The sequence below is a fragment of the Toxotes jaculatrix genome, chromosome 16 (genome assembly GCF_017976425.1).
Source record: "Toxotes jaculatrix isolate fToxJac2 chromosome 16, fToxJac2.pri, whole genome shotgun sequence".
Classification (NCBI taxonomy): Eukaryota; Metazoa; Chordata; class Actinopteri; family Toxotidae; genus Toxotes; species Toxotes jaculatrix.
Window position 1 is genome coordinate 7036854 of NC_054409.1, and position 23793 is coordinate 7060646.

The following is a 23793-nucleotide window of genomic DNA, read 5'->3' on the forward strand; positions in this document are numbered from 1 at the left end:
CTAAACAGGGTGACAGGAGCCCACAGGTCAGGAGTGTTTCATGTGGGAAAGTCTCTGGTTCAGGTTTCTGGACCTGCACAGAGACTGTCGGGAGAGAAAGTGGGGTGCTTAGAGGGATCGGGGAGTGAGACCAGAGGGTTGATAGTTTAAATCCTTCTGAAACAAAAGAAAACAAAAGGGAACCTATCAAAGCTTATTAAGCTTATTCAGACATTTAAAAGTTGCAGAGAAAATTTGGCGCTGTAGCTGTCATCAGTGTTTTCTCAGGCAAATCCCTCAGCTGCTAAAAGACAGAGAACAAACAGAGAAATGAAGGTTTGTCTTGTCATGTCCTTTTCACTGAGTTCAAGAGCTGCACAGGTTGTTTGTTCAGGGAAAAGATATAAAAGAGCAGCACCTGAGGGGGAAAAGCTTCAACTGTGTAATCCTCCCTGCAGTTAATTACCTCAAATGGCTGACTATCCTGCAGATTTGGTTTATTTTTGCATTATCATTTTTTTGCTGTCTTTCTTTTTATATGTCTTTATTTAACCAAATGTCTTTATGAGTTTAGTTACATTATCTTTTTTGTCTGTTTATCTAGTATTTCTGTCAGTCTCTTCTTACAGTATTAAAATCAACAATATCTCCTGTGATGCATGGCATAGTGCATAAGTGAGTAGTAAGGTATCAAAGTGGGTCTGGAATTAAACCAGTTTTATTAAATTCCCACAGAATGACTCAGGTTTTGACCTAAATGTTCCTATTACATGCCATCTGACATGAGCTCTTAAATCTAATTTAAGAGCTCAGGTAAGAGATGGAGTGCTTTCTATAAACTAAAGTTTTCGGTATTTGTGTGTTGTCAGACTCTTTCAGATTGAAGGCCGTCGGCAGCTGCTGACCACTGAGCTCTTTAACCTTCAAGAGAGGAAGAAACAGACCGAACAAGAGCTGAGGAGAAGCTCCAGCCTTCAGACGTCCACTGTAAGTGACCACAGCAGGGAACTGATCTCAGACACATTGGTCGGGTTAAAAAAAATTATCATGTCAGACATTAAGGTTTGCAAAAATGTGATATTTGGTGATATTTATACGGCAAACATAACAAAGATATACTTCTACATAATCATACTTACTGATTATGATCAAGCTTTAACATTTACTGGGTGGCTGAGATACTACTACTATTACTAATGCTACTGCTCATCAAAATAACTATAAACACAACAATAAATACAACAATAAAAACTGATGCAGTAAAAATAAAAATGTATAATGGAATACATAAAAAGCACATGAAATTGCTTTAATTGAAACCTTTATAATAAGAAGAATAGACTGGTAGAAAACGGATTCTTTCATCTGATTTCTGAGTCACGTGACCTAGTGCAAAGATCGTCTCTTATAAAACATTTTTGGGGCTTTATTCCTACACAGATCAGCTGATCAATACATACCACTAAAAATATCTAAGTATGACAAAATAATCTGAATTCAGGGTCCACTTATAAGCTTTATGTAAGACCATGAGATGTGGTTGAATGCTAGTTAAAATGCTGGTAAGTGGACCTTGATTTGAGGCTTTTTTGTCACACATATATTGAGCTCAAGGCCAAGAATGCTGTTCTGTGCTCAGGCATGCAGTATTCTGCAACACTGCTGATAGAGAAGAATATTATCAAAAGCTGGTGATTAGTCAAGACCGGACAAGAATAAGACAAGACACGTGAGGAAACTACAAGCTGTGCTGATCCCTGTGGAGTCAGAACAAAGCAGCAGAGAAGTCAGGAGTGTTAAACTAAACCAGTGCATCTGCTGTGTTTCCTTAGAGCAGCTTCTTTTAAAACGTGTTGTTCTTTATTCTCCTTCCCAGTTTCAGTTGTGTGCTTGTCAGGAGCTTCAGGCCTCCATCACCAAGGGTTTGGTCCAGTCAGAGGGGCTGGTGTTCCAGGAGGAGGCACTGTGCACGCTTCGTAACCTGCTCACCCAAGACCTGCAGAGGTATCAGGAAGAGATCCAGAGGCTGACCCGCTTCACACAGAAAATACTCCAGCAGTCCCACAGGTACCTGACACCACATTCTGATTAAAACATAACTGATTAGAAATGTTTGTTTAGTTTAACTTTGATGGCTTTAACTCTCCCAGCTAAAGCTATGATGTCTCTTCCCTTCAGGTCAGGCAGAGAGGAGGCCTTCACTAAGAGACGGAGTGACCACAGCATGCAGGGAAAGAACGAGACAGAACAGGACAACAACATGGTACAGTTAAACTCAACATCCACGCTCATCTCACAGCTCATCTCACAGCATCCACAGCTTCTCGCTAGCCTGTCGTCTCACCTCGCTTTAGGTTGAGTTTTATTCTGCTTTCTCGTTTTTGTCACTGTGAACACCGTGCCTAACACATCGGTCGGGGTAGGGCTCAGCTAAATCTTTCAAACTTTTTAAAAACACACATAGACATTTTCAAAATCACCGTCCTGGCCATGTGCACCTTGGAAACCAAAATATCTGTGTTCAGCCAGATTCAGAGTTCAGATACAGCAGACGAAATATAATCACAAAGTAAAAGTAAAGCACAACTTAAAAGTGCTCCGTGCAGTTTTGTTGTGGTAAAACAGTGTAACTGTGTTTTTTGTCTACCTGTGTGTATGTGTATGTATGTGTGTGTGTGTGTGTGTCTGGCATTGGTCCAGCTGTTGTCAGTCTTTCTCAGACAGTCGGAGTAGAGACAGAGGAAACATCTGCCTGCTCATCTGGCTCTGTCTGTCACATACACAGATGCAGACCTACACACACACACACACAAACACCACCACCACCCTCTGTGTGTGTGTGTGTGTTTCTCTCTTTTAGCATCTTTTCCCTAAAAAAAAAAAAAAACATACTAAACTGACACAGTTGTGACAGGAAACGATGAGGGAAGAAACCTGGTTTGGAGTCTTATTATAACAGAAAACCTGTCAAAGTGTCATCACAGTTTAACTCGTGAAGCTTAAACACAAACAGCAGACAGGCCGGCTGCCAACATGCTGCATCTCCTGCACAGAAACACAACATGCATCAAGCTTATCGCTCTCCATTTACACAGATTTGCATTAAAAAATACCCAATTTTTTTTTATTAGGATTTGAAAGCAAAACTGCAAAAAAATAAACAATAAGTAAATAACTGACTAAGATTTTGAAAGCCAACAATTCATGGCTTGCTTTGTCATATTTAACAGCTGCTGTGGTTGAATTCATTCATTCATCAGTAATGGTCGATTTCAGTGGATCGCAAAGGATGATTAAGGATCAACACATCTTCTGTAGAAACTTCTCAAACTACTGCTCCACTCTAGTCCAGCTGTCATCTGTCCATCTGACCTGTGTGATCAAAGTGTTCATATTTTAACTAAGACCCTTGATGGCAGGTGCACAGGACAGACAGCTCTTAATTAATGAACTCAGATGGAAGCAGACATCCCACACATAGTAGGTCGCCTGTATTTACTCTATTTAGTAACACTCTGACAGTGAGCAGACCATCATCAGGCAAGACAGCACCTAGCTGAGGGGGCTTAATGTACAATCGTTGACAGAAGTCTTGTCGCATAAGGACATAGTAACTTAAAATGGCATATAACTTTATTTCTTATCAATCAATTGTTACAATCAATGGTTCATTTTAATGTCAAGGGCTTTCACACCAATAACTGGGTGCAAAATGAAACCATCAAAAAGTGTTCTGATGTTCATAACTTGGTAAAGCCCATAACATCTGTTTTTGCAAGGACAAAAGTCTTGTCGTGTCTTTAAATGATTGAACCAATCACAGATTAGAACCTCACCTGTGACAAATACTGTAATTAACACCTTCCCAGGTGTGTATAAAAAGATCCTCAGCACACCAGACCTTCATGTGAAGTGCAACCTGACCTCTGACAACATGCCAAAGATTCAACCACAGACCAAAGTGCTGATCATCAAGAGCCTGAAGACCAAGTCTGCTGCTGAGGTGGCAGACATCTTTAATGCATCCAAACGTCAAGTGGAGAGGATGAGAAAAAGATTTGAAGAAACTGGTGATGTTCATGACAAGCCTAGATCAGGCAGACCCTGTAAGACAACTGTTCGAGAGGATCGTTTGTTGTCCAAGGCCAGCCCTTTTTCAACTGCAGCGGAACTACATCAGAACTGGTCACCAGAAACCCCTGTATCTACAAGAACAGTTTGTCGAATTCTCTCATGTGGTGGACTCCATGGCCGAATTAGTGCTCACAAACCAGCATTAAACAAAAGACAGCAAAAAAATCGTGTTGCATTTGCCAAGGCCCACAGCTTGCAAAAAGGATGGACAGTGGAAAAGTGGCATAAAGTTGATTTTTCTGATGAATCATCCATTGAACTGCATCCCAATCGCCGCCAATACTGCAGAAGACCTGTTGAAACCTGCATGGGCCCAAGATTCACACAGAAAACAGTCAAGTTTGGGGGAGGAAAAATCATGGTTTGGGGTTACATCCAATATGGTGGTGTACGAGAGATCTGCAGAGTGGATGGCAACATCAACAGCCTGAAGTATCAAGAAATTCTTGCTGCCCATTACATTCCATACCACAAGAGAGGGCACATTCTTCAGCAGGATGGTGCTCCTTCTCATACTTCAGCCTCCACATCAAAGTTCCTGAAAGTGAAGAAGGTCAAGGTGCTCCAGGACTGGCCAGCCCAGTCACCAGACATGAACATTATTGAGCATGTCTGGGGTAAAATGAAGGAGGAGGCTTGGAAGATGAAACCGAAGAATCTTAACGAACTCTGGGAGTCCTGCAAGACTTCTTTCTTTGCCATTCCAGATGACTTTATCAATAAGTTATTTGAGTCATTGCCAAGACGTATGGATGCAGTTCTCCAAGCTCATGGGAGTCATACACAATATTAATTCTTTTTTCCAAGGCACCATGACTTTATGTTCTGATGTTATTGTAGTATGTTTGTGTATTCAACATAAAGTATTATTTCTACTGTACATTGTTTCTGTATGTGACAAGACTTTTGTCCAAGCAAAATCTGACCTTTCTGTTCTAATTAAATGATAAAACTCAATGAATGATGAAAAAACTTTATTTGGGTATAATAAACATAATCTACAGGGCTTTGCCTTTCATATGAGCCATTTCTGATTCCAATTGATCAACTACAAGTCAAGTTATTATTTGTTGTTCCTACAACTTGGACAAGTGACGACTTTTGTCAGGGACTGTATAGTCTATAAGGAAGACCCTTTATTTAACTATGAGCACACTGCTCATTACTGGTTTGACACTGGCTTATTGTTAACTGATTTTACCAGGATACTCTCCACCTTATCTCTCACCATGTGCTAACCCATAGTTAATTTTATTTGTTAATAAAATCATTGCTGTCATCGCTGCTCTTAAAAGGTGTAGAGAAACATGCTAATTCTTCATGGCTTACATTACTAAATTAGTTATTACTGAGGCAAATTGTTATCTGGAAAAACATAAATCGAGGGTTTGACACAAATATACACGTGTCACCCAGTCATTGATTTAATGTCCTGACAGCCGAAGTCAACCTGTAATGTGGATTTAAGAGGAAATAGGTCAGCTCGGTGCAAAAGTGGATTTTACAGCTGACAGACTTTACAGAATTTGGCTTGTGGCAGTTTTTAACCCTGATCCCCAAAATAATTTGTTCATAAAACAAGAGTCAAGTGACTTCATGCTGTTTCTGTTTTGTGCGGCAGAGTCTCAGTGGACAGGGAGGGCGAGGGGGAGTCAAACCCTCGACATCTTCAGCCCACAGTCTCACGCTCCATCCTGCTAACCTAGACAAACCATTCTGTCCTAAGAGAGGCTCAGTAGCCTTTTTTTATCAGATTATTTGTGGTTAATCTGTCAGAAAAATGAGCCCGGATTTGTATAATCACGCATAATTTTGATTAGATATAAATTGAATAGCTTTAGATTAGATTTAATAAAGAGGTTTTTGTAGATTCAGTGATCCATCCCGGATTTGGTAATTGTAAAATTAACATGATGCAGTCTGTTGAATGTGAGGTCTATATGTCCTGTGTCTTCTTCTTATACACAATATTTGACACCATCAACATATTTATGTAAATATTAACATATTCTTTTCATTTAATTAGAAGTTAAAATGTAGATCATCTGCATCAGGGGTAACAATAATAATCCCAAAACCAACAAATCAAACCAGAGCTTTTCTCAAAAGGTTTAAAAGTAAAGTTCAATTGTTCTAAATACAAATCAACTACTACTTAATTTGTTTATTCCAAAACAAAAAGAAGAGAAAAACTTGCAATAAAGTCATATACATACAAACAAATGAAAGGAAAAAGCAACATATTGTCTACAATTGTCTTAGTAAAGGTGTTGAGCCACCATGTGCTGCCAGAACAGCTTCAATGTGTAAACTATAGTGTAAAACCAGGTAGGATGTGTTTATGGATTTTGTGAGAGGAGCAGCTGGATGAACTCCACTGTCCCCATTCCTTCAAACTGCAATCAGAGACAGAAACCACTCGGTAATTATCAAAAACATATAAATCTCTCCCAAACCGAATAAAAGCACATAAACCTTAAGGTTGGACACAGGTGCGGTTAGTCATCAGTTGAGGACATCTGGGGTCTAAAACCGACAGAACCTCTGCAGCACTTTATGCTCGTGGGAAAAAGTTTTGGAAAAATATGTTTTATAAAGATCAGCCTGCTGATGATTTTTGTTTTACCATGTTTTAATTTGGTTCTATATTAAAGAGTTTTGAAAGGATATATTAGCAGTTTTAATGTAGGACAGATGCAGGAGTTCTAAGTAATATTCCCAAAATAATTTAATAATAATAATTATTCATTTGATAAAGTCCAATTTAGACATTTTCTACTCTTGTTTTGTGCTTTCTATCCTCTACCGACATATGTGGGGACTCTTAATAAGCCGTTTTTCATTTCCCATATTTAACATATCACTAATAGATTTTTCATATCTGATAGGCTTACACTAATAAAATAAACCCAGTGATCATTTTTGTTATTCCCACATTAAATAAAGACACATCCAGGATTAGTTTTAGCAGATTTCAGCCTGATTTGTAACAAATATTCCTGTTGAAGGGATAATTGTTGGCTACGCAAAGTGGAAAAGCGGGCAGGCCTTAAGGCGAGGACACAGCACCGGTTGGTTGTTTAATCTCTGTAATTTGCAGCCATGGGGAGGGGAGGAGTGGAGTGGAGGGGGTGGGGGGCCAACAGCAACAACACAGGAACATATTGCCAGGCAGATTGCCTCAGGCCAAACGTAGCTCTACGTTTTGCTCTCTGTGAGAGACGTACGTGTCCAACACAAGACTGCTGCCACTAATTGGTTATTTATTTTATTTTTTACTACGCCGTTGTTTTCTCTGTCTCTCTCTGTCTCTCTCTCTCTCTCTGCTGCAGTGACAGTTTTGCTTTGCTGCGGCATTAAAGTGCATCTGCTTGTTTGCATCTGTGTCACTGTGACAACTTGGATAACAGTTATTCTTTCACAGTTTTACACATTAAGGTGATTCATTTGTGAGACTCTCTTCAAATACAGTTTGAATTGAAGACAGTGAGAAATAGAAACTCACACACACACCCTGACTACATTTAATAGAGGCAGAGATGTTAACGCGCACAGTAATCATCTTCTCTCAGCTACATAAAGCATTCAAAGATGCTGGAAAACAGGCAGAAGAAGGTAGGAACCCAAGAAACTAAAAACAATCTGAAGAAACTACAAAACCTGAAGATAAGAACAGCAATGAAAAGGTCAGACACAACCCAAAGAAGCCAGAAAACAGCTGTATGCATTTAAACAACCTACAGGAGCTAAAGAACAACCAGAAGAAGCTAGAAAAACAACAGCACGAATGAACCTGAAAACAATATTGAGAAGCTACATGATGCACAAAGCAGAAGCTAGAAGACAACGACGCAAAGTAAGAAAACAAGAAGCTGAAGAACAACCAGGAAAAGACAGAAAATAAAGAGAAGAAACTGGACCACAAGTCAAGGAAAATAAGAAACAAACAACCATGGAAAACATGGACACAGCTCAAAGAAAGCCAAAGAAGAAAAACAACTTGAGGAAGCTAAAAAACAAGAACAAGTGGGACACAACCATGAGAAAACATCCTTCCCTACCCGTCCCTTTAGGAAGAGTTTGCATTGTCACTGTGAGATGTTTATTCTGCTAAAATTGACCAAAAGTTTATCTCCACCATCATCCTTGATGCTGTCAGGTGGCCACAAACACACTGAAGTAAAAAAAAAAAATGTTTGGAATCCCTTGAGCTAAAAATGGATGAGGCAGGTTTGATCCTGACAGTTGATCAAATTTATTGAAGTTCTTATTCTGTCCTCTATTGTCTTGTGTCCAGATGGCCATGAGCTGAGTCTCTGTGTGATCTCTGAGTAAACCAGCCTGCCTATCAAAGAAATCCATGTAAACCTGCACATTTCCAACACCTTCCACACCGATTTGGCTTTTTCTCAGTTTAAGATCCAGGACATCAGGAGAGTCAGGATGGTGTACAGCCGCTGTGAAGGAGCACTCCCCTTAATTTACTAGTCTAGATACTAGTCAATCCAACCTGTAAAAACAGTGGTATAATGACTTTTGTGGCTCGAGGAGCTTCATCAAGTCTGAGAAAATGACCCTGATGATGTCACTGTGATGTCATTAGGGTCATTTCAAATTGGAGACGACAAACTTTAACAGAAAGACTGCTTTGTAAACAGAAGGTTCTAGGGTCTAACAAAGCTACGCTATGAAGTTGCATTATGGGAAATGTAGGTCCTAGGGTTTTGGGGGATGAGCCATACTACAGACTAAAAGTCAGTGAAGTCTCTGTTGCTTTGATTTGTTGAATACAAAGTGTTTTCTCGTGAAAGTAGATTAGAATTGTTGCTCATAAAATTACAAAAATCTTCAGCCTGCAATGAAGATCTTTCATACTCAGATCAACATTATGCGTTTGCTTTTTGATAATATATCAGAGCAGCGTCGTCACGTCGGACAAAAACAGAAAACCTCCTGAGTCTGGTTCAAACAGTCGCCGTGCTCTGCTGAACTTTTATTCCGGAGGAAAACCCTGAACCCTTCTGCACCAAACATCAGCGAGGCATTCACTGTATTTCCCAGGGTGCATTGCTGTCATATATCTGGGTCAGATGGTGTACGGCTCTACACCATATGTCTGTACTGTAGTGAGGCCACAGGGGATGGCGAACCAATGTGTGTTGTGTGTGTATGTGTGTGTCTAGGACTTTGAATGTTTGTTTCTTAATCTCCTAAAACCTGAGAAGTGTTTCTTTCTCCTAAATTTAGATTTCTTGTGCAGGTTTGAAAGATTTGGAGGACAAATAAAATCTAATTTTCCTTATTTGAGATTCTGCTTTGAGAGAAATGAGTAACTCAAAAAGTTGAGGGTTGATGGATGTGTGTATCTGACTTTTACTCAGGAGATCCAGGTTCACGTCCCGTCTCCTACTAAACCTCAGCCCTGACCATGAAGATAATTTTTCTTGAACATTAATAGAGTAGCTGTACTTGCCTTAAGGAAGTACTGCTGTTGTATCTTCCTATAGAAAACCATACACTTTGCTTGGCTCAGGCATTTATTTTAGAATATGATACTGTATAGATCTAATATATTGTCTTCGGAGTATAAAAACTGATTTTACTGTTGTCTTACATGGAACAAATATTTCTCAAAAAGTCAGAAAAATTTTGGCTCAAGGTGTAAGATTGCTAAACCTAATCTTTAACCCAAATTCCCAGATTCAAGGCACTTTACAGAACCCAACAGTTCCCACCCAAAAGTTCAGCACTTTGCATAATTTATTAACTAGTATTAATTTATCGGTCTCCTGGCTCTGTCTGCTTCTCAGCTGATCGCATGTGGGATCTTGACCTTAATATAGAGAAACTCATCACAACAAATGTACTGTACATCAGGACAGAAATACAAGAACACACACACATTTCATCATCTCCTCATTCCACAGGCTCAGAGAGTCCAAACCGAGCGCACTCAGCTCACAGGGCAAAAATAATAACATTAAAAATCATCAGCTCAGAGCTAATCCCACCACGGCCTGTAAACACTTTAATACCGTGGTGATTAGCAGTGATCCTAAACCCCAGACACCCGCCCTCCCTCGCAGCCCTCCCAGGCCCCAGCTCCTCTCCCACCCCAGCCTCGGCTCAGTGTCCCTGGGGAAGTCGGGCCAGGCGAGTCCCTGGATTAAGGCCACTCGGTGCTTTGGACCCTCGAGCCCTGAAAGTTAAACCCCTGGATGCTCGCCACTTCATTTCTCTAAGTGGCATCGGCCTTCTTGTTAGGATTGTTAATTAAAGTTGGATTTATTCAAGTGGCTTTTTGGCAAAAAGAAAAATGCTGCTGTTTTCTGTTCTTTTTCTCCTTTTTAGTTGAGTGTTTGAGTTGAGTTTTTGAATTCTGGGGTCCCTCTGTCTGTCTGTCTGTCTATTGTATCTGCCTTTTTAATTGTGTGTGTGAGAAAGTGGGATGCTGTGTTTCAGGGGAGGGCGGTGATTTTTTTTTTTTCAGATGAGCAGATGTTGCAGTTTCTCAAGGGGGATTTATGTCAGGATACGAGCACGCGCACACAAACACACACACTAGGCTCCGTGTCATTATGTATGCATTCCAACAGTCAACAACATCTACACACTACACACAAAGGTCCCAGAGTTAGAGACTAGATTTTAACTATTAACATTCTGCTTTCAAGGAATAATTAAAAGTTCAAATTAAAGTGGTTTTGGATCTAACAGCTCATTGGAGATTTACTTAGTGTTTGTGTGAACCAACTGCTCAATAGGTTTAAAATGAGACTATGTAACTTCTTTATAAAAGAAGTAACACAATCCTCTTCTTGCCACGACAACCTTATTTGGTTTGGTATGACCAGTAGTTAATGGTGACTAATGGGGCAGTTAGCTGACTTGATTACTCTTCTCTGCTATGGTATTATAGCACAAATAAACATGTAAGTGGTTGTATTTATATGGTAAAACAAGAAGTCGATAGACACACCGGAATTCACCAGGAGACATGTTTATTTGTCCTGCTTATGGTCCCTGCTACTCAGACTCTTGCTTAACAGCTTTTTGGGGGATCTGTTATTGTGTTCACCTCTTTCAGCACACACCTGAGTCCTCTTCCTCCCAGTCACCACTCACTCCTCACCAAGACACCAATGAAGAAGAGGCAGACCAGGCCTGGAGAACCAGTCCTAAGAAACCACCTGCAGGCCTTTATCGTAGTACAAACCTGCACCGAACTGGAAGCGTCAAAGACCTGATCAATAAATTTTCTGGTCCGGATCATGTCTCTCCTTCTGGTTCGCCTCAAAGTCCTGATTTTGGAGTAGGACAACCCCTGAAGTCTGCTTCTACAGAGGCTCTCGAGTTTCAAAAGTCCAAGTCAAGTCCATCCACACCCAGTAGTGTTGGACCAGTTGAGAGTCCAGTTCCCAGCATCACTGTGACTCCTCCACTCAAACAGTCAGGTCCAAGAGGCACCAAAAGTAGTCAGATCACTGCGAGAATTGATTGTCCAGTAGGAGGCAGAGCCGAGAGCACTGACTCACAACCGAGGAGCAAAACCACAGACTCTGGCAGAGAGTCAGTGGCTGACTCTGGAATGGGATCGGTAAGAAAAAAACCGTCTTTGCATGAAACGAAAATCTTGCATCATCTCTGCACGAAGATGGCACGACAGCATGGCATTGCAGGTTTTTAAATGCGTCTCCCTGCATGATTAAGACACCGCTCTCAGTCCTTGTTATGACTCGAACACACAAAGCAACAGCAAGAGACTAAAGCTTCAATCGTACTAATCAAAATGGCCTCGTAGATCTAACGCTCACTCTTCTCTTTGATTCTTTCCCTGTGAATGAGCTTCATGTCTTGCAGGTTTTGACTTTGGACTGAAATGGTAACAACCTTGGCGCTGTGACTGTGTTGATTTTTACTGCATGTAGTGAATGCCACCTACTGAACTGTTGTGCGTTCTTTGCATTCTGTTTGCTTGAGTTTCTGTCTGATCTTGGTGAGTCCAGCAGCTGATTGTGGCATATCATCTTCAGTATGTGTAAAGGTGGGAGAAAATGGTTGCTTTGCAAGTCACTAGTCTTAGCTATGCAGCACTGAGTCAGTCCCCAAGTCAGGACCAACAAGTTCCAAGTGTGTGTGTCAAATTCTTAAATGCATTATTTGTCTGTCTGTACTTCTAAAGGCAACTTTCTCTTCTGCTCACGCAACATGATTGGCTGCTGTTTGAGTGACTCTAAGTATATTTGTTGTCTGGAAAAGCTGAGGAAGTTGAATTCACTTCACAGTTTTTATAATGTACCTTTTAATCTTTGTGCATGAGGAGGATATCAAATCATTACAAGGCTAAAGTCCAAGTGAAGTCACCAGTCATTGATGTCAAAAGTCAAGTCTTTTTGTATTTTATCATCAGATTCATGACTTGATTCTGACTTGTGTCGTGAGTCATCTGATCGGAGTCCACACTCCACCACGAAAAGAGAAAAACAGCTCTTTTCCCACATGATCTGTTTATTCCCAGATGTTTTTAGCTATTTTCCCTTCATCAAGGTTAATAGTGTAGTTGGTCCACAACTGTTCAGAAATCAGTCATCTCTGGATGAATTACCACCCAACCTTATTTAAAGATGTACCAATCAATCTATGATTTCACCTCTACAGCAGATGTATATTCATCTTTCGACCAAGTTTATTTCATCCCTCCTTCTTTACCTTCTGCCCCTCTTCTCCAGGAGTCTGAGTTTGATTCAAACAAGCAGCCGGACAGCCCATCAGAGGAGGAGCCCACCACACCCAGAGTCCTGCCAACAAGCCAGAACCCGAAATATCAGCTGTTCCTCAACAACGAGCTGAGAACCAACGGGTTGAGTGGCAGGGATGCAGATGGTCCGGGAAGCAGCGGGTCAGTCGGGGAGAATGGCCCCAGGCTGGCCCGATGGGAGACCACCCGGCTGGGGCTAAACCACTATAGAGGGTCCCTGGAGTCCCTAGCCTCACGGGACTGGGACACTACGTCTGACAGGGTAGGTGAGACAGACCGTGAACTCTGTTTACGTGTGTCTGTGTGAGTCAGATCAGGGAGATTAGAGACTGATTTTATGATAATCAGATGCTGTTTTACTGCTGGATAACTGTAATTCCAGAGACACAGAACCAGCTATTAAACAGTGCCATCTTCTGGACACTGCTTTAAGTTCTGTTATTTCCCACACACTGCAAAATAATTGTCTTTTTATTATTATGACTGAAACATAAAAGTCTTGGAAACATGCTTAATTTACTCACCGTCAGGGCTATTTAGATAAAAAGACTTCAAGAACTCAATTAAACTGAAGTGTTTGGGGACGTGGAGAGTTTCTGTAGTGTGCTGAATGTTATGATAAACCAGTTAATATTAGTTTAAGGTTTATGTTTTCAGAACTGTCTTGTCCCAAATCTAATTATATCCAATTTAATCCACCATTTTTAAAAATGGCACTTATCACAAAGCATTGCAAAATGACATGGTTTCCGTATAGTAGTACAGTAAATGAATCTGTCCTGTATCAGTGCATCTGAAAGTAACTAAAGTGACTCACTCTTCTATATTTTTAGCACATCTATAATTTAGCCATTGTAATGTCCTAATCCCGTTAAAGTGAGAAATGCCATATGGAGCAGTCAAATAATAGAATTTTTCCTTTCCAGTTATTGAACCATGGCGTCTCGTGGACAAAGCACAGATTTAAGGTTTCTCATTGGCCGTCCTGGTCACCTGACTGTTATCACAAGATTCAGTTATCCCAGAGTTCCTCAACATCTTCTGGTCTTTTAGATCCTATAATTCTCAAGACTCCAAACATTAAATTATGGTTGAGAAACTCTGAGTTATAGAAGTATTAAATCAAGTCTAATCAACTGCACCTTTCACGCAAAATTGCAATCTGACATGTTTAACTTAATTTATTATTATTTAGTTATTTATCCTATATATTCATCTGCTGTAAATAAATAAACTCACCCACTCTACATAAATTTACCACATACCATAATTTGTAATACAATAATATTAATAATATAATCATCCCGTTAATGTAATAAACTTTTTGTCTATAACTAGTATAACAATCTTTTCTCTATTTCTGAAATGATTCTGTAGAAGATAAATCTCTGACCAGGCTAACATTCATTTTTATCCTGTATTTAGAAGTTTTTGGTTAATAGATTTAAATTTAAATTCTGTTTGAATACCTCCGTGTTCAAAATTTATTACATTAACAGGGTTGTGGAATACATTTGATGAATACAGCAGTTGACAACATTGTCTTAGCTGCAGCTACGCTTCTGTTTATTTCTGTTATGGATTGTTGTGAGATCCCAACTTATTTATGCAGACCCACAATCACAGCCACATCTGCACTTTTGAATTTGTTGTCCAGCAAAGTGTTGGCTTTTGTCCTCTCCCTCTCTGTTCTTCTCGTCTTGCTCTCCTTTCCTTATTGATTGGAGCTGTAAAGTCGGTGTTATGTTGTTTGTTTCTTTACAGGTGGGCGTTGTTGACAGTCCTCCCAGAGTGTTCAACAGTCCGTACGCCTCCATGGATTTCAACCCCATGTATCGAACGTCAGAGTTCAAGGTTTGCAACTTTTTTTTTTATTACTGGTGGTTAAAAGTATACTTATACAAGTACTGTACACAAGTACTTTTTGAGGTACATGTACTTTACTTGGATATTTTCATTTTATCGTGTCAAGTTAGAGCTCCTTGTGACAATTTATAATATCTATAAGTTGTTAGCAGTTCCATCAAAGAGATATTTCCCAATCTAAATATTAGATTGACGCCCAAAGAGGTCAAATTGTCCAATATATCTGAAGAAAAAACAAAAATTAAAGACCAAAAAATTAAATTAGGTTTATTTTCATCACAACTTAATTTTTTCTTCTTTTCTCTGATTAATTATCTCACAACCCCTGAGATTTATCTGGTGACCCTTTGGTGGAGCCTGACACCCATGTTGGGAACCACTTGACTAAACTTGTTAAGTACATATAATGTATGTAACTGCTAAAACCAGCCTCACATCTAATAACGTCATACATAATAATGAATTAGTCACAGGGGACACTTTTCTGTAGAACAAATACTTTTACTTTGATAGTTTGAGTACATTTTTCTGATTACAACCTTGTTGTATTGCTACTTTAACTTAAGTAAAGGACCTGAGTACTTCTTCCATCAATGCTTATTACAATATCTTATATAAAATGTGTTTGATTTAGCTCTTCAGTTCTTAGTTTTAGAGAAATACTCTTAACATCACATTAACGACGACGAGGGACGAACACAATCCTCCCAACCACACAGCAGGTTACTGACCCTCGTCTGTGCCCTGCTCCTCATCTCCAGGTTCAGGGTGGACTGTCTCCTGCCACGTCAGAGATGAACCTGTTCAGCTACAACAGTCGCAGCACCAGTCCTGTGGGCGTAATCACTCCCACCCTCAACTCCCCCCGCCCCCGATTCTCCACCTACGACACTCTGAGGAGGAGGCCCGAGGTCAACAACACGGTACGTTTACTTGACCTATACAGAGATAGCACTCACTCACTTCCATGCTATAAAATATGCCTTCATGTTCATGTTCATATTTATATTTATATTTATATTAGCTTCCACAGGTGATACCCACCCACTACAGCATGCGCTCTGCCACTCTGGGAGCACCCAATAAAAAGAACTACATAGAAGAACTGACCAAACAGTTGGACGCCTGCCAGAAGGTAGGCTTCATTCACACAGTAGCAAAGGTCTTGAATCAGACTGCCTGCTTGATGGTTCTGCAGCATTAAGATTTGAACCCATGCTGTCACAGCTATTGATATTCTGATAAAGAAAACAATATTTTTGATGGTCTGTGTGTGTTCTTTCCAGCGGAACCAGTTCCTGGAGGCGGAGAGCGTGGAGATGGAGAAGGAGAGGAACCAGATCAGGTCTGTCTTTCTTTCTTCCTATTGCTTTCTCTCCTGATTTCCTCCTCCCTTGATCGTATTTGTCTTTTTCTTATGAATGTCGTTAAACAGTAACTTGACAGAAGCTGAGAAGCTTGTTTTAGTGGGTGTGGTGGGTACACTGTGCAGTGTACCCAACCAGCTGGTTGGGATCTTTCACCACTGCAGGCCAGCAAAAACTCTCAGCTGGTGTTAAGTTACTCTTGAACACTCTTCGTCATCTCAGTGTGAACCCAAAGTTTGCCACACTTGAGTCTGACGGCTGTCTCTCTGTGAAGGTTTGAGATGCGTGGTCTTTTGGTAAACAACGAGGACCTGCTCAGGACCAACACTCAGCTGACCAATGAGCTGAAGAGGATGAGAGAGCAGATGATAGAGATGGAGAGAGAGAACCAGTCCATGGGAGAGAGATACAGAGAGATGGAGGTATGAAGGGATGGAGAGAGGTACAGATAGAATGATACTGTAGCTACACATGTGAATAATGACTCTTACCTTGTCTTTGCAGATTGAGGTGAAGGAGGCCCGGGACATGATGGTGGAGGCCAACACTCAGGAGTACGCCTTCAACTTCCTCCAGCAGTCCCTCAAAAACAAGATCCAGGATGCAGAGGTACACATTTTCACACAGCAGCAACGGAAATCAAAAACTAGAGTAGATAAATTCTACATTTTGATTCTGAAAACTAGATGTAAACCCTTAAGTCTCTGTGGGAAAACTTTGCACAATGACTAAGCCCTGGAATTTCATTTTGTTCATTAAAAAAAGGAGGTAAAAGGTAAGGTAAAAAAAATATTATCTTCAGTGTCAAACAGAGCAGAGTAAAGTTAAGCTGCTTTGATTTCTCCTGTAGGATGGAACAATACTGGTAATTATGTTTAGTAAAAAAAATGTTGAGTTTCATTCTCTCATTCTCATTTTTCAAAACAAGATAGTTACAGACTCCAGAGAAGGTGAGAGCTTTCAAGAGCCAAAGGAAACACTAGCTAACCTTAGCTATAACATACAATAGTGTATGTATATATTCTTTGTTGGTGCATTCAGGTGTTAATGGGAATCTCCATCAGCACATAGGTTGTCTTTGGAAGCAGAGCTCTTTCTTCATTGTGTGTGTGTGTGTTTTCTATTCAGGAGAACCTGGAGAAGCAGACGCAGCACGCTCAGAGTCTGGCGGAGAAGCTGTGGCTGGCAGAGAGACAACTGGAGGATTTGGAGGTCTACAAAGAAACTAAAGACAAGAGGGTGACTGACCTTAACAGCACCATCCTCAGACTGGAGACGGAGGTATGGAGACTTAATTCTTTAGGTCCTCTATTTCCGTAATAATTTTCCTTTGAAATCCCCTGTAAGAGATCAATGTAATCTGGTAATTGCAGGGAGAATGGACACGAAATTGAAAGAAATTATTTGTGATATGTTGATGAGCAGTGTTAATTTTTTACATGGATTTCTTCACCTCGGATGTTCCCTGAATTCTTATTTAGCACTGAGATAAAACTCAGATAAAAACAGGTACGAATGTGTGTGTGCCCCCATACAAATGTGTAACATCTTGTGTGTTTCCAGCTGGGCGAGGCCCTGCAGACGTCCACGCAGGCTACAGCAGAACTGAACCTGCAGCAGAAGCTGCGTGATGATGCCCAGCTGAGGGTGGAGGAGCTGGAGGAGTCTCTGCTGGAGAAGGACCAGGAGCTGCAGAGACTGCAGACCCTCGTCAGCCGACTGCAGGGAGAGGTACTCCACCCATCCTACACTTTCGTTTATGTCTCACTGACGTCCCATAAGCCTCAGCTGTGCTTTGAGACATTGCACAGCACTGTAACCTAACACATTTAAGCATGTCAAACTATTACTATCAACATTTTCTTGCATTTTGGTCCTGTGGTGTCACTAAAAGATATAAAGCTCCTCATTTTGAATAATATCTGAGAACATCATTGGTATGAAAGCAGCCTCAGGATTTTTTTTTTTTTTTTTACATCTGTGCATGCAGGTCTCTGGGAAGCTGATCGATAAGGAGAGGACACTAGAGGAGGAGATCCAGCTGAGAGAGAGGATACAGCTGCAGTGTAAGCAGGCGGAGAGGACAGTAGACGACCTCCACATGGAGCTGCAGAGCACAAACCAGTCCAGAGATGACTTGAGCAAACAGCTCAAACAGGCTCAGGTACCGATACTGACTGGTAACTTTGTCTAACAGTGACATTCTGGGTGAATTTAGAAGTTTTTTTTTTCTTTTTTTCATTTGCTGAGTGTTTCATCCTCTTCACAGTATGTTTACATGCATGATCCAGTGATGCAAACAGAGTTGTCCATTTAAATTAATCAGTCATGAAAACCATCAGAGTTTGGGGTTAATGGGGCATTAATTATGCAAATCCTGTTTAGCAATCACTGCTAATTCCATAATCCCAAATATTCATCATGTCACTATTTCTGAAGATACTTAATCTGTCCCATTTCTAAATAACCTGAGAGTGACAAACAGTTGTCATCACAAAGACTGACCTCAGATCAGAAGCTGTCTGAAAATAAAAGTTTGAATGTGGACTTGTATCTTTCAGGAGCAGATCATTGACCTGGAGAGCGATCTGGAGGAGCTGCACGACAGCGAGCAGAGATGGGCTGCCAAACACAAGAGAGCTCTGGAACAGGTAAACACTCCGGAAACAGGTTTTTAAATACAAATGTTCATATTTTGTTGGTTATTGACACATCTTCTGTGTGTCTGCTCAGACGGAGCAGCTGCAGCTGAAGCTGATTCAGGAGAAAGACCTGAACGACCAGCTGGAAACTGAGAAGGCTGTCATGGAGAGACAGGTACGTGTGTGTGTTTTCACATCTTCTTATAAGCTACATTTATCTCTTTCAAATTGTTCAGAGCAATACTGAACGTTTGAGGCTGATATTAATGTTGAAGAAATGAACATACATCAACTGATAATCATTGTTTATTGTCAGTTTGGAGATTGTAATCAACATACACACTGAGCAGGACCTTTTACACATGAAACATAAACTTGTCAGGGCTCTCTGGTGCACAAAGTATGTAATGACATTGTCTCCAAATTACATCACATCTCTGTCCATGTGTGCAGCTGCGTGAGCTGCGTCTGGAGGTGGACGAACTTCAGAGCTCCAGAGTTCAGGAGGATGTCATCTCCAGGGCCGAGAGCAGAGTCAAAGAGCTGGAGAACTCCCTGAGGACGGAGGACAGGTCAGTCACGCAACCTTTCAGACAAACCATGGTGTCACATATCAAACAGTGTAAACTAAGGCCTCCTAACCACATTCTGAGATCATGCTCACACCTGTCTGGGCCACATACAGGAGGTTAATTACTCTGTGGTGATGATCACTCGCAGTCACAATCACTTTTTAATGGGGTCCAACAGTGCAGTACCTAACTGAACAAGCATTTTTGCTCAGACTCACTGCCTGGAAAGGAAGAAAAACACACCATGGTTTACAAAATGGTTAAACCATAGCAATAATTGTTCCTTTTAGAGGCAGCTGTTGGCAAATGTTTGTGTGTGTTGTGCAGGAACAAGGCTGTTCTGACAAACACCGTCAGTAAACTGGAGAGGAGGATCAACGAGCTGAGTGATCAGATGGAGGAGGAGCACAGGCTAGCTACTGAACAGAAAGACCTGGTAAGACACACACACACACACACACACACAGACACTTAACAGTTTCCTATGTGTGCGTTTGTGTGTGCTTGTCTCCCTCCCCTTCAGGTTAGATACATTTTTTGTTTGTAGGACCCTCACTTATCTAGGTACATTACCAGTTTGCTGTGTTTTCAGATATTCTCATTAGAAGATTCCTTTCTCAGGAAATTGCTCCCCTGTAAAAAGATGTCTTTCAGGTCTCTTTTTGGACATTTCCAACACTGTGTTTTTGAGATTGGTACGGTCATTCTACTGCCTCAGCTGTGGGTATACAGGTAAACAGGGAAACAACATCAAATGAGACCATGGTTTCATCTGACTCCAAGGTCTGACTCTGGCATCAGATGAAACCATGATCTCATTTGATGTTGTTTCCCTGTTTACCTGTATACCCACAGGTGAGTGGGTACTTGCACAGACATTTACATAGTGTTTTAACTGATTAGATAGCACCTCAAATTAAATGAGCAGAGGTTATTTATGCCTTGATTATTGACAGACCTGTGTGTCCAAACTAACTGGAGCTCTGTGGTCCTCCAGATGACACAGAGGATCCGCTCACTGAAGCGTCAGCTGAACGAGGCGGAGGAGGAGGCCAGCAGGAAGGAGGCGCAGTACCGTCATACACAGAGAGAGCTGGCCGAAGAGAGGGAGACGTCCAGCCGGCTGCAGAGACAGCTGCTTGACCAACACCTGCAGACAAAGTACACACTTTATACACACACACACAAACACAAACACACATTCAAAGTTTTAGGGCTAAGCAGTCACTTCCTTAATGTATGTGTAAACATTGTAAAGGGCTAAAGGGTCTTACTCTAATAAAGCAATTTCTCACTTATCTCTAATCATAATATCTATGCAGATAATTTGGGGTTTGACACATTAGTCTTCTCATATTTATACTAATCTCCCTCACTCATATTCAAATAACTTTAATGTAATTTCCATGGCAAAAAGAAAAATCACACATTATGTCTCTGTCTCTCTTACAGGCGTAAGGAGAATATGTCGATTCGTCAGACTCTGGATAACCTGAGACTGGACCTTAGCATCGACGACGAAGACAGTGATCAGCTGCCACAGGAACAAACAAACAATGTCACCAAAGTCTAAACCCTCATTCATTCACTCAGAGCTATGTAATTTGGTACTAACTGTAGCTTAAATAGAGATAACATTTTGAGACTATAGCTGCATTTAATTAGTTGTGCTTTATTCTCTATAATCAGTAACAAATTACCTGGCATCTTTCTTGAAGGATCTTACTTCTTTATCTCCCTCTCCTGGAGACCTGCAGGAAATAGAACATTTTATTTACATTAAAATCAAAACAAATCAGACACATACAGTTGACACATACAGTAAAGGGAAAACCTACTGGTGACAATGATGAGGATTTGATTGAGGTGCCCTGCAGATTTTCATCTGCTGTTGTCGTTGCCACAACAGACCGTTAAAGTCTGTGAGGACCAGCTTTATACAGGTGTAAGTACATTTTGAAGTGTGAATAACTTAGCCTTACGTTTTGAGTGGACACTTTCAGCTGTGACACACTTCAGTTTGATGATATTTAAAATGGGACTTCATTTTGGCTCGGTTTTTGAACTTTCAGAAAAGAGAGTGCGACCACAAGGACCGCTGGTTTCTCGCAAAGTTGAAGCAAACTTCTCCAATTCTGCAGCATTTGTTTTTGACGGGGCTTTGCTGACAGTGCTTTCATAAGGAGGGATTTTTACATGTTAGAAAGTGTTTAGTTTAACCTGTATACCATGTTCTTCTTCAGTATTTGAACATATCCCACACTGGTTGTTGACATATTTTGGGGTAAAGACCCACAACATGGAGGAACTGCAGAGGGGGGGGGGGGTCTGGATGGGATTGTAGCTATTTTTGATTCACACACAGAAACAATTAGATTATTTATATTGAATACTTTTTTGTGTTTTGTTGTTTTTGTAATTTGAAGATTATTGAATTTTCTGTATTTGCAACTGCTTGCAGGGCAACAAATAATTTTAGAAAATGAAATGATGTATAATTTTTGAGTTCAACTTCAGGTATTTTAGGGGTTTGCTGCTGTAATACAGCAATTCTTACAGATGGCACATCTATAATCTTATTGTGGAGGAAGTAATGTTTTTCAATGGAAAAAAAAAGCTCACATACAGAAATAGGACTGGGTCATCAAACTGAAATCATCACTACTTAATGGTTTAACTCTCAGACCTTGATTATGGCCGGTCCTGTTTTAACAGTCTTCTGCATGTTCTTTGTTTGGATCTATATCTGTTAGAAAAAACATAAAAATTAATATTCAGATACTCTTATTCTTATGTTTACACATGTTGGTGTATTTTGCTTCTTGGAGCATAAATCACAAGTTTTTTTTTTTAAAGAGTTCCATAATTTCAGCCGTTGGGAATATAATTACTACACATGCCACTTTAAAAAAAAAAAAAACTTTTCTCATAAAAAAAGTGGCAGTGCCTACAGATATGTAAAAAGAAATGAAATGAGTTGTCTTATTTTTATAACTACACTTCACATTCTACTCTTCTCAGCTATTTATTTTATTTTTCTATCTATATTGTTCTCTCTTTTGGTGAGAAGTTTCTTAGAACAAAATGCAAATAAATTCTTCTCCACTGTGAATTCTAAGCAGCACGTGTGCTTGTTTTAAAACACCAATATTTGAAACAGCTGTTAGTGATTTACTGTTTTTTGCCTTCACTTTGGATTTTCACTTCCAAATATAGATGAAAAACCTTCTCATAAAGGGGCTTCCTTACTGTAAATGCCAATATTTGGTACCATGAGTATGAGGCAAATTATATATTTCATCCATTTTTCAGATCATTGTCCAAAGTCATTCAGACAACTGCACAAGACTGCCACCTAAAAGAGTCAATTTAAACAATTTAAATCAAAACAGATCCAGTTATGTTCCAGTTATTTGAATTTTTCTTCAAATGCTGATATTAAAAAAAATTAAGAGTGCTTATTTGATTTCCGTTTTAAAATGCAAAAAACAAAATTGAAATATGAGGTTTTACCTTTTTGTGGACCTATTTTGAAGCCTTACTATACTATGACCTTTTTTATGACATATTGAGGCCATTTTTTTGGACTATTCTTGTCCGATTTTGACGCCATACAATACTATGACGTTTTTTTATGACATTTTGAGGTCAAAAAAAATTTTGACTTTTTTTGCCGCTTTTGACGCCATACTATACTATGACGTTTTTTATGACATTTTGAGGTCATACTAAAGTATGACTTTTTTTGGCGGATTTTGACGCCATACTATACTATGACGTTTTTTATGACATTTTGAGGTCATACTAAAGTATGACTTTTTTTGGCGGATTTTGACGCCATTCTATACTATGACATTTTTTATGACATTTTGAGGTCATACTAAAGTATGACTTTTTTTAGCCGATTTTGACGCCATACTATACTATGACGTTTTTTATGACATTTTGAGGTCATACTAAAGTATGACTTTTTTTGGCCGATTTTGACGCCATACTAAACTTTGACGTTTTTTATGACATTTTGAGGTCATACTAAAGTATGACTTTTTTTGGCCGATTTTGACGCCATACTATACTATGACGTTTTTTATGACATTTTGAGGTCATACTAAAGTATGACTTTTTTTGGCCGATTTTGACGCCATGCTATACTATGACGTTTTTTATGACATTTTGAGGTCATACTAAAGTATGACTTTTTTTGGCAGATTTTGACGCCATTCTATACTATGACATTTTGAGGTCAAAAAAATTTTTGACTTTTTTTGGCCGATTTTGACGCCTTACTATACTATGACGTTTTTTATGACATTTTGAGGTAAAAAACATTTTTGACTTTTTTTGGCCGATTTTGACGCCTTACTATACTATGACGTTTTTTATGACATTTTGAGGTCATACTAAAGTATGACTTTTTTTGGCCGATTTTGACGCCATACTATACTTTGACGTTTTTAATGACATTTTGAGGTCAA

General features: G+C 39.9%; 1 protein-coding gene across 2 annotated transcripts in view; it reads left to right on the forward strand.

Annotated features, from left to right (window-relative positions):
• LOC121195388 (cingulin-like protein 1) overlaps positions 1 to 22430 on the forward strand; it is a 49439-nt gene extending 27009 nt beyond the window's left edge. The window contains exons 4-23 of one of the 2 annotated variants that reach the window (XM_041058811.1): positions 849 to 966; positions 1856 to 2046; positions 2158 to 2242; positions 11201 to 11710; positions 12843 to 13133; positions 14636 to 14725; positions 15499 to 15660; positions 15762 to 15872; positions 16024 to 16082; positions 16379 to 16526; positions 16609 to 16713; positions 17233 to 17385; positions 17668 to 17835; positions 18095 to 18268; positions 18666 to 18755; positions 18838 to 18921; positions 19200 to 19318; positions 19646 to 19754; positions 20316 to 20479; positions 20771 to 22430. In XM_041058811.1, coding sequence (XP_040914745.1) covers positions 2204 to 2242; positions 11201 to 11710; positions 12843 to 13133; positions 14636 to 14725; positions 15499 to 15660; positions 15762 to 15872; positions 16024 to 16082; positions 16379 to 16526; positions 16609 to 16713; positions 17233 to 17385; positions 17668 to 17835; positions 18095 to 18268; positions 18666 to 18755; positions 18838 to 18921; positions 19200 to 19318; positions 19646 to 19754; positions 20316 to 20479; positions 20771 to 20891 — 2697 coding nt within the window. In that variant the 5' untranslated portion in view covers positions 849 to 966; positions 1856 to 2046; positions 2158 to 2203 and the 3' untranslated portion in view covers positions 20892 to 22430. The remainder of the gene's footprint in view (positions 1 to 848; positions 967 to 1855; positions 2047 to 2157; positions 2243 to 11200; positions 11711 to 12842; positions 13134 to 14635; positions 14726 to 15498; positions 15661 to 15761; positions 15873 to 16023; positions 16083 to 16378; positions 16527 to 16608; positions 16714 to 17232; positions 17386 to 17667; positions 17836 to 18094; positions 18269 to 18665; positions 18756 to 18837; positions 18922 to 19199; positions 19319 to 19645; positions 19755 to 20315; positions 20480 to 20770) is intronic. The other variant, XM_041058812.1, reaches the window with a different exon arrangement.
• Positions 22431 to 23793: the final 1363 nt, after the last annotated feature.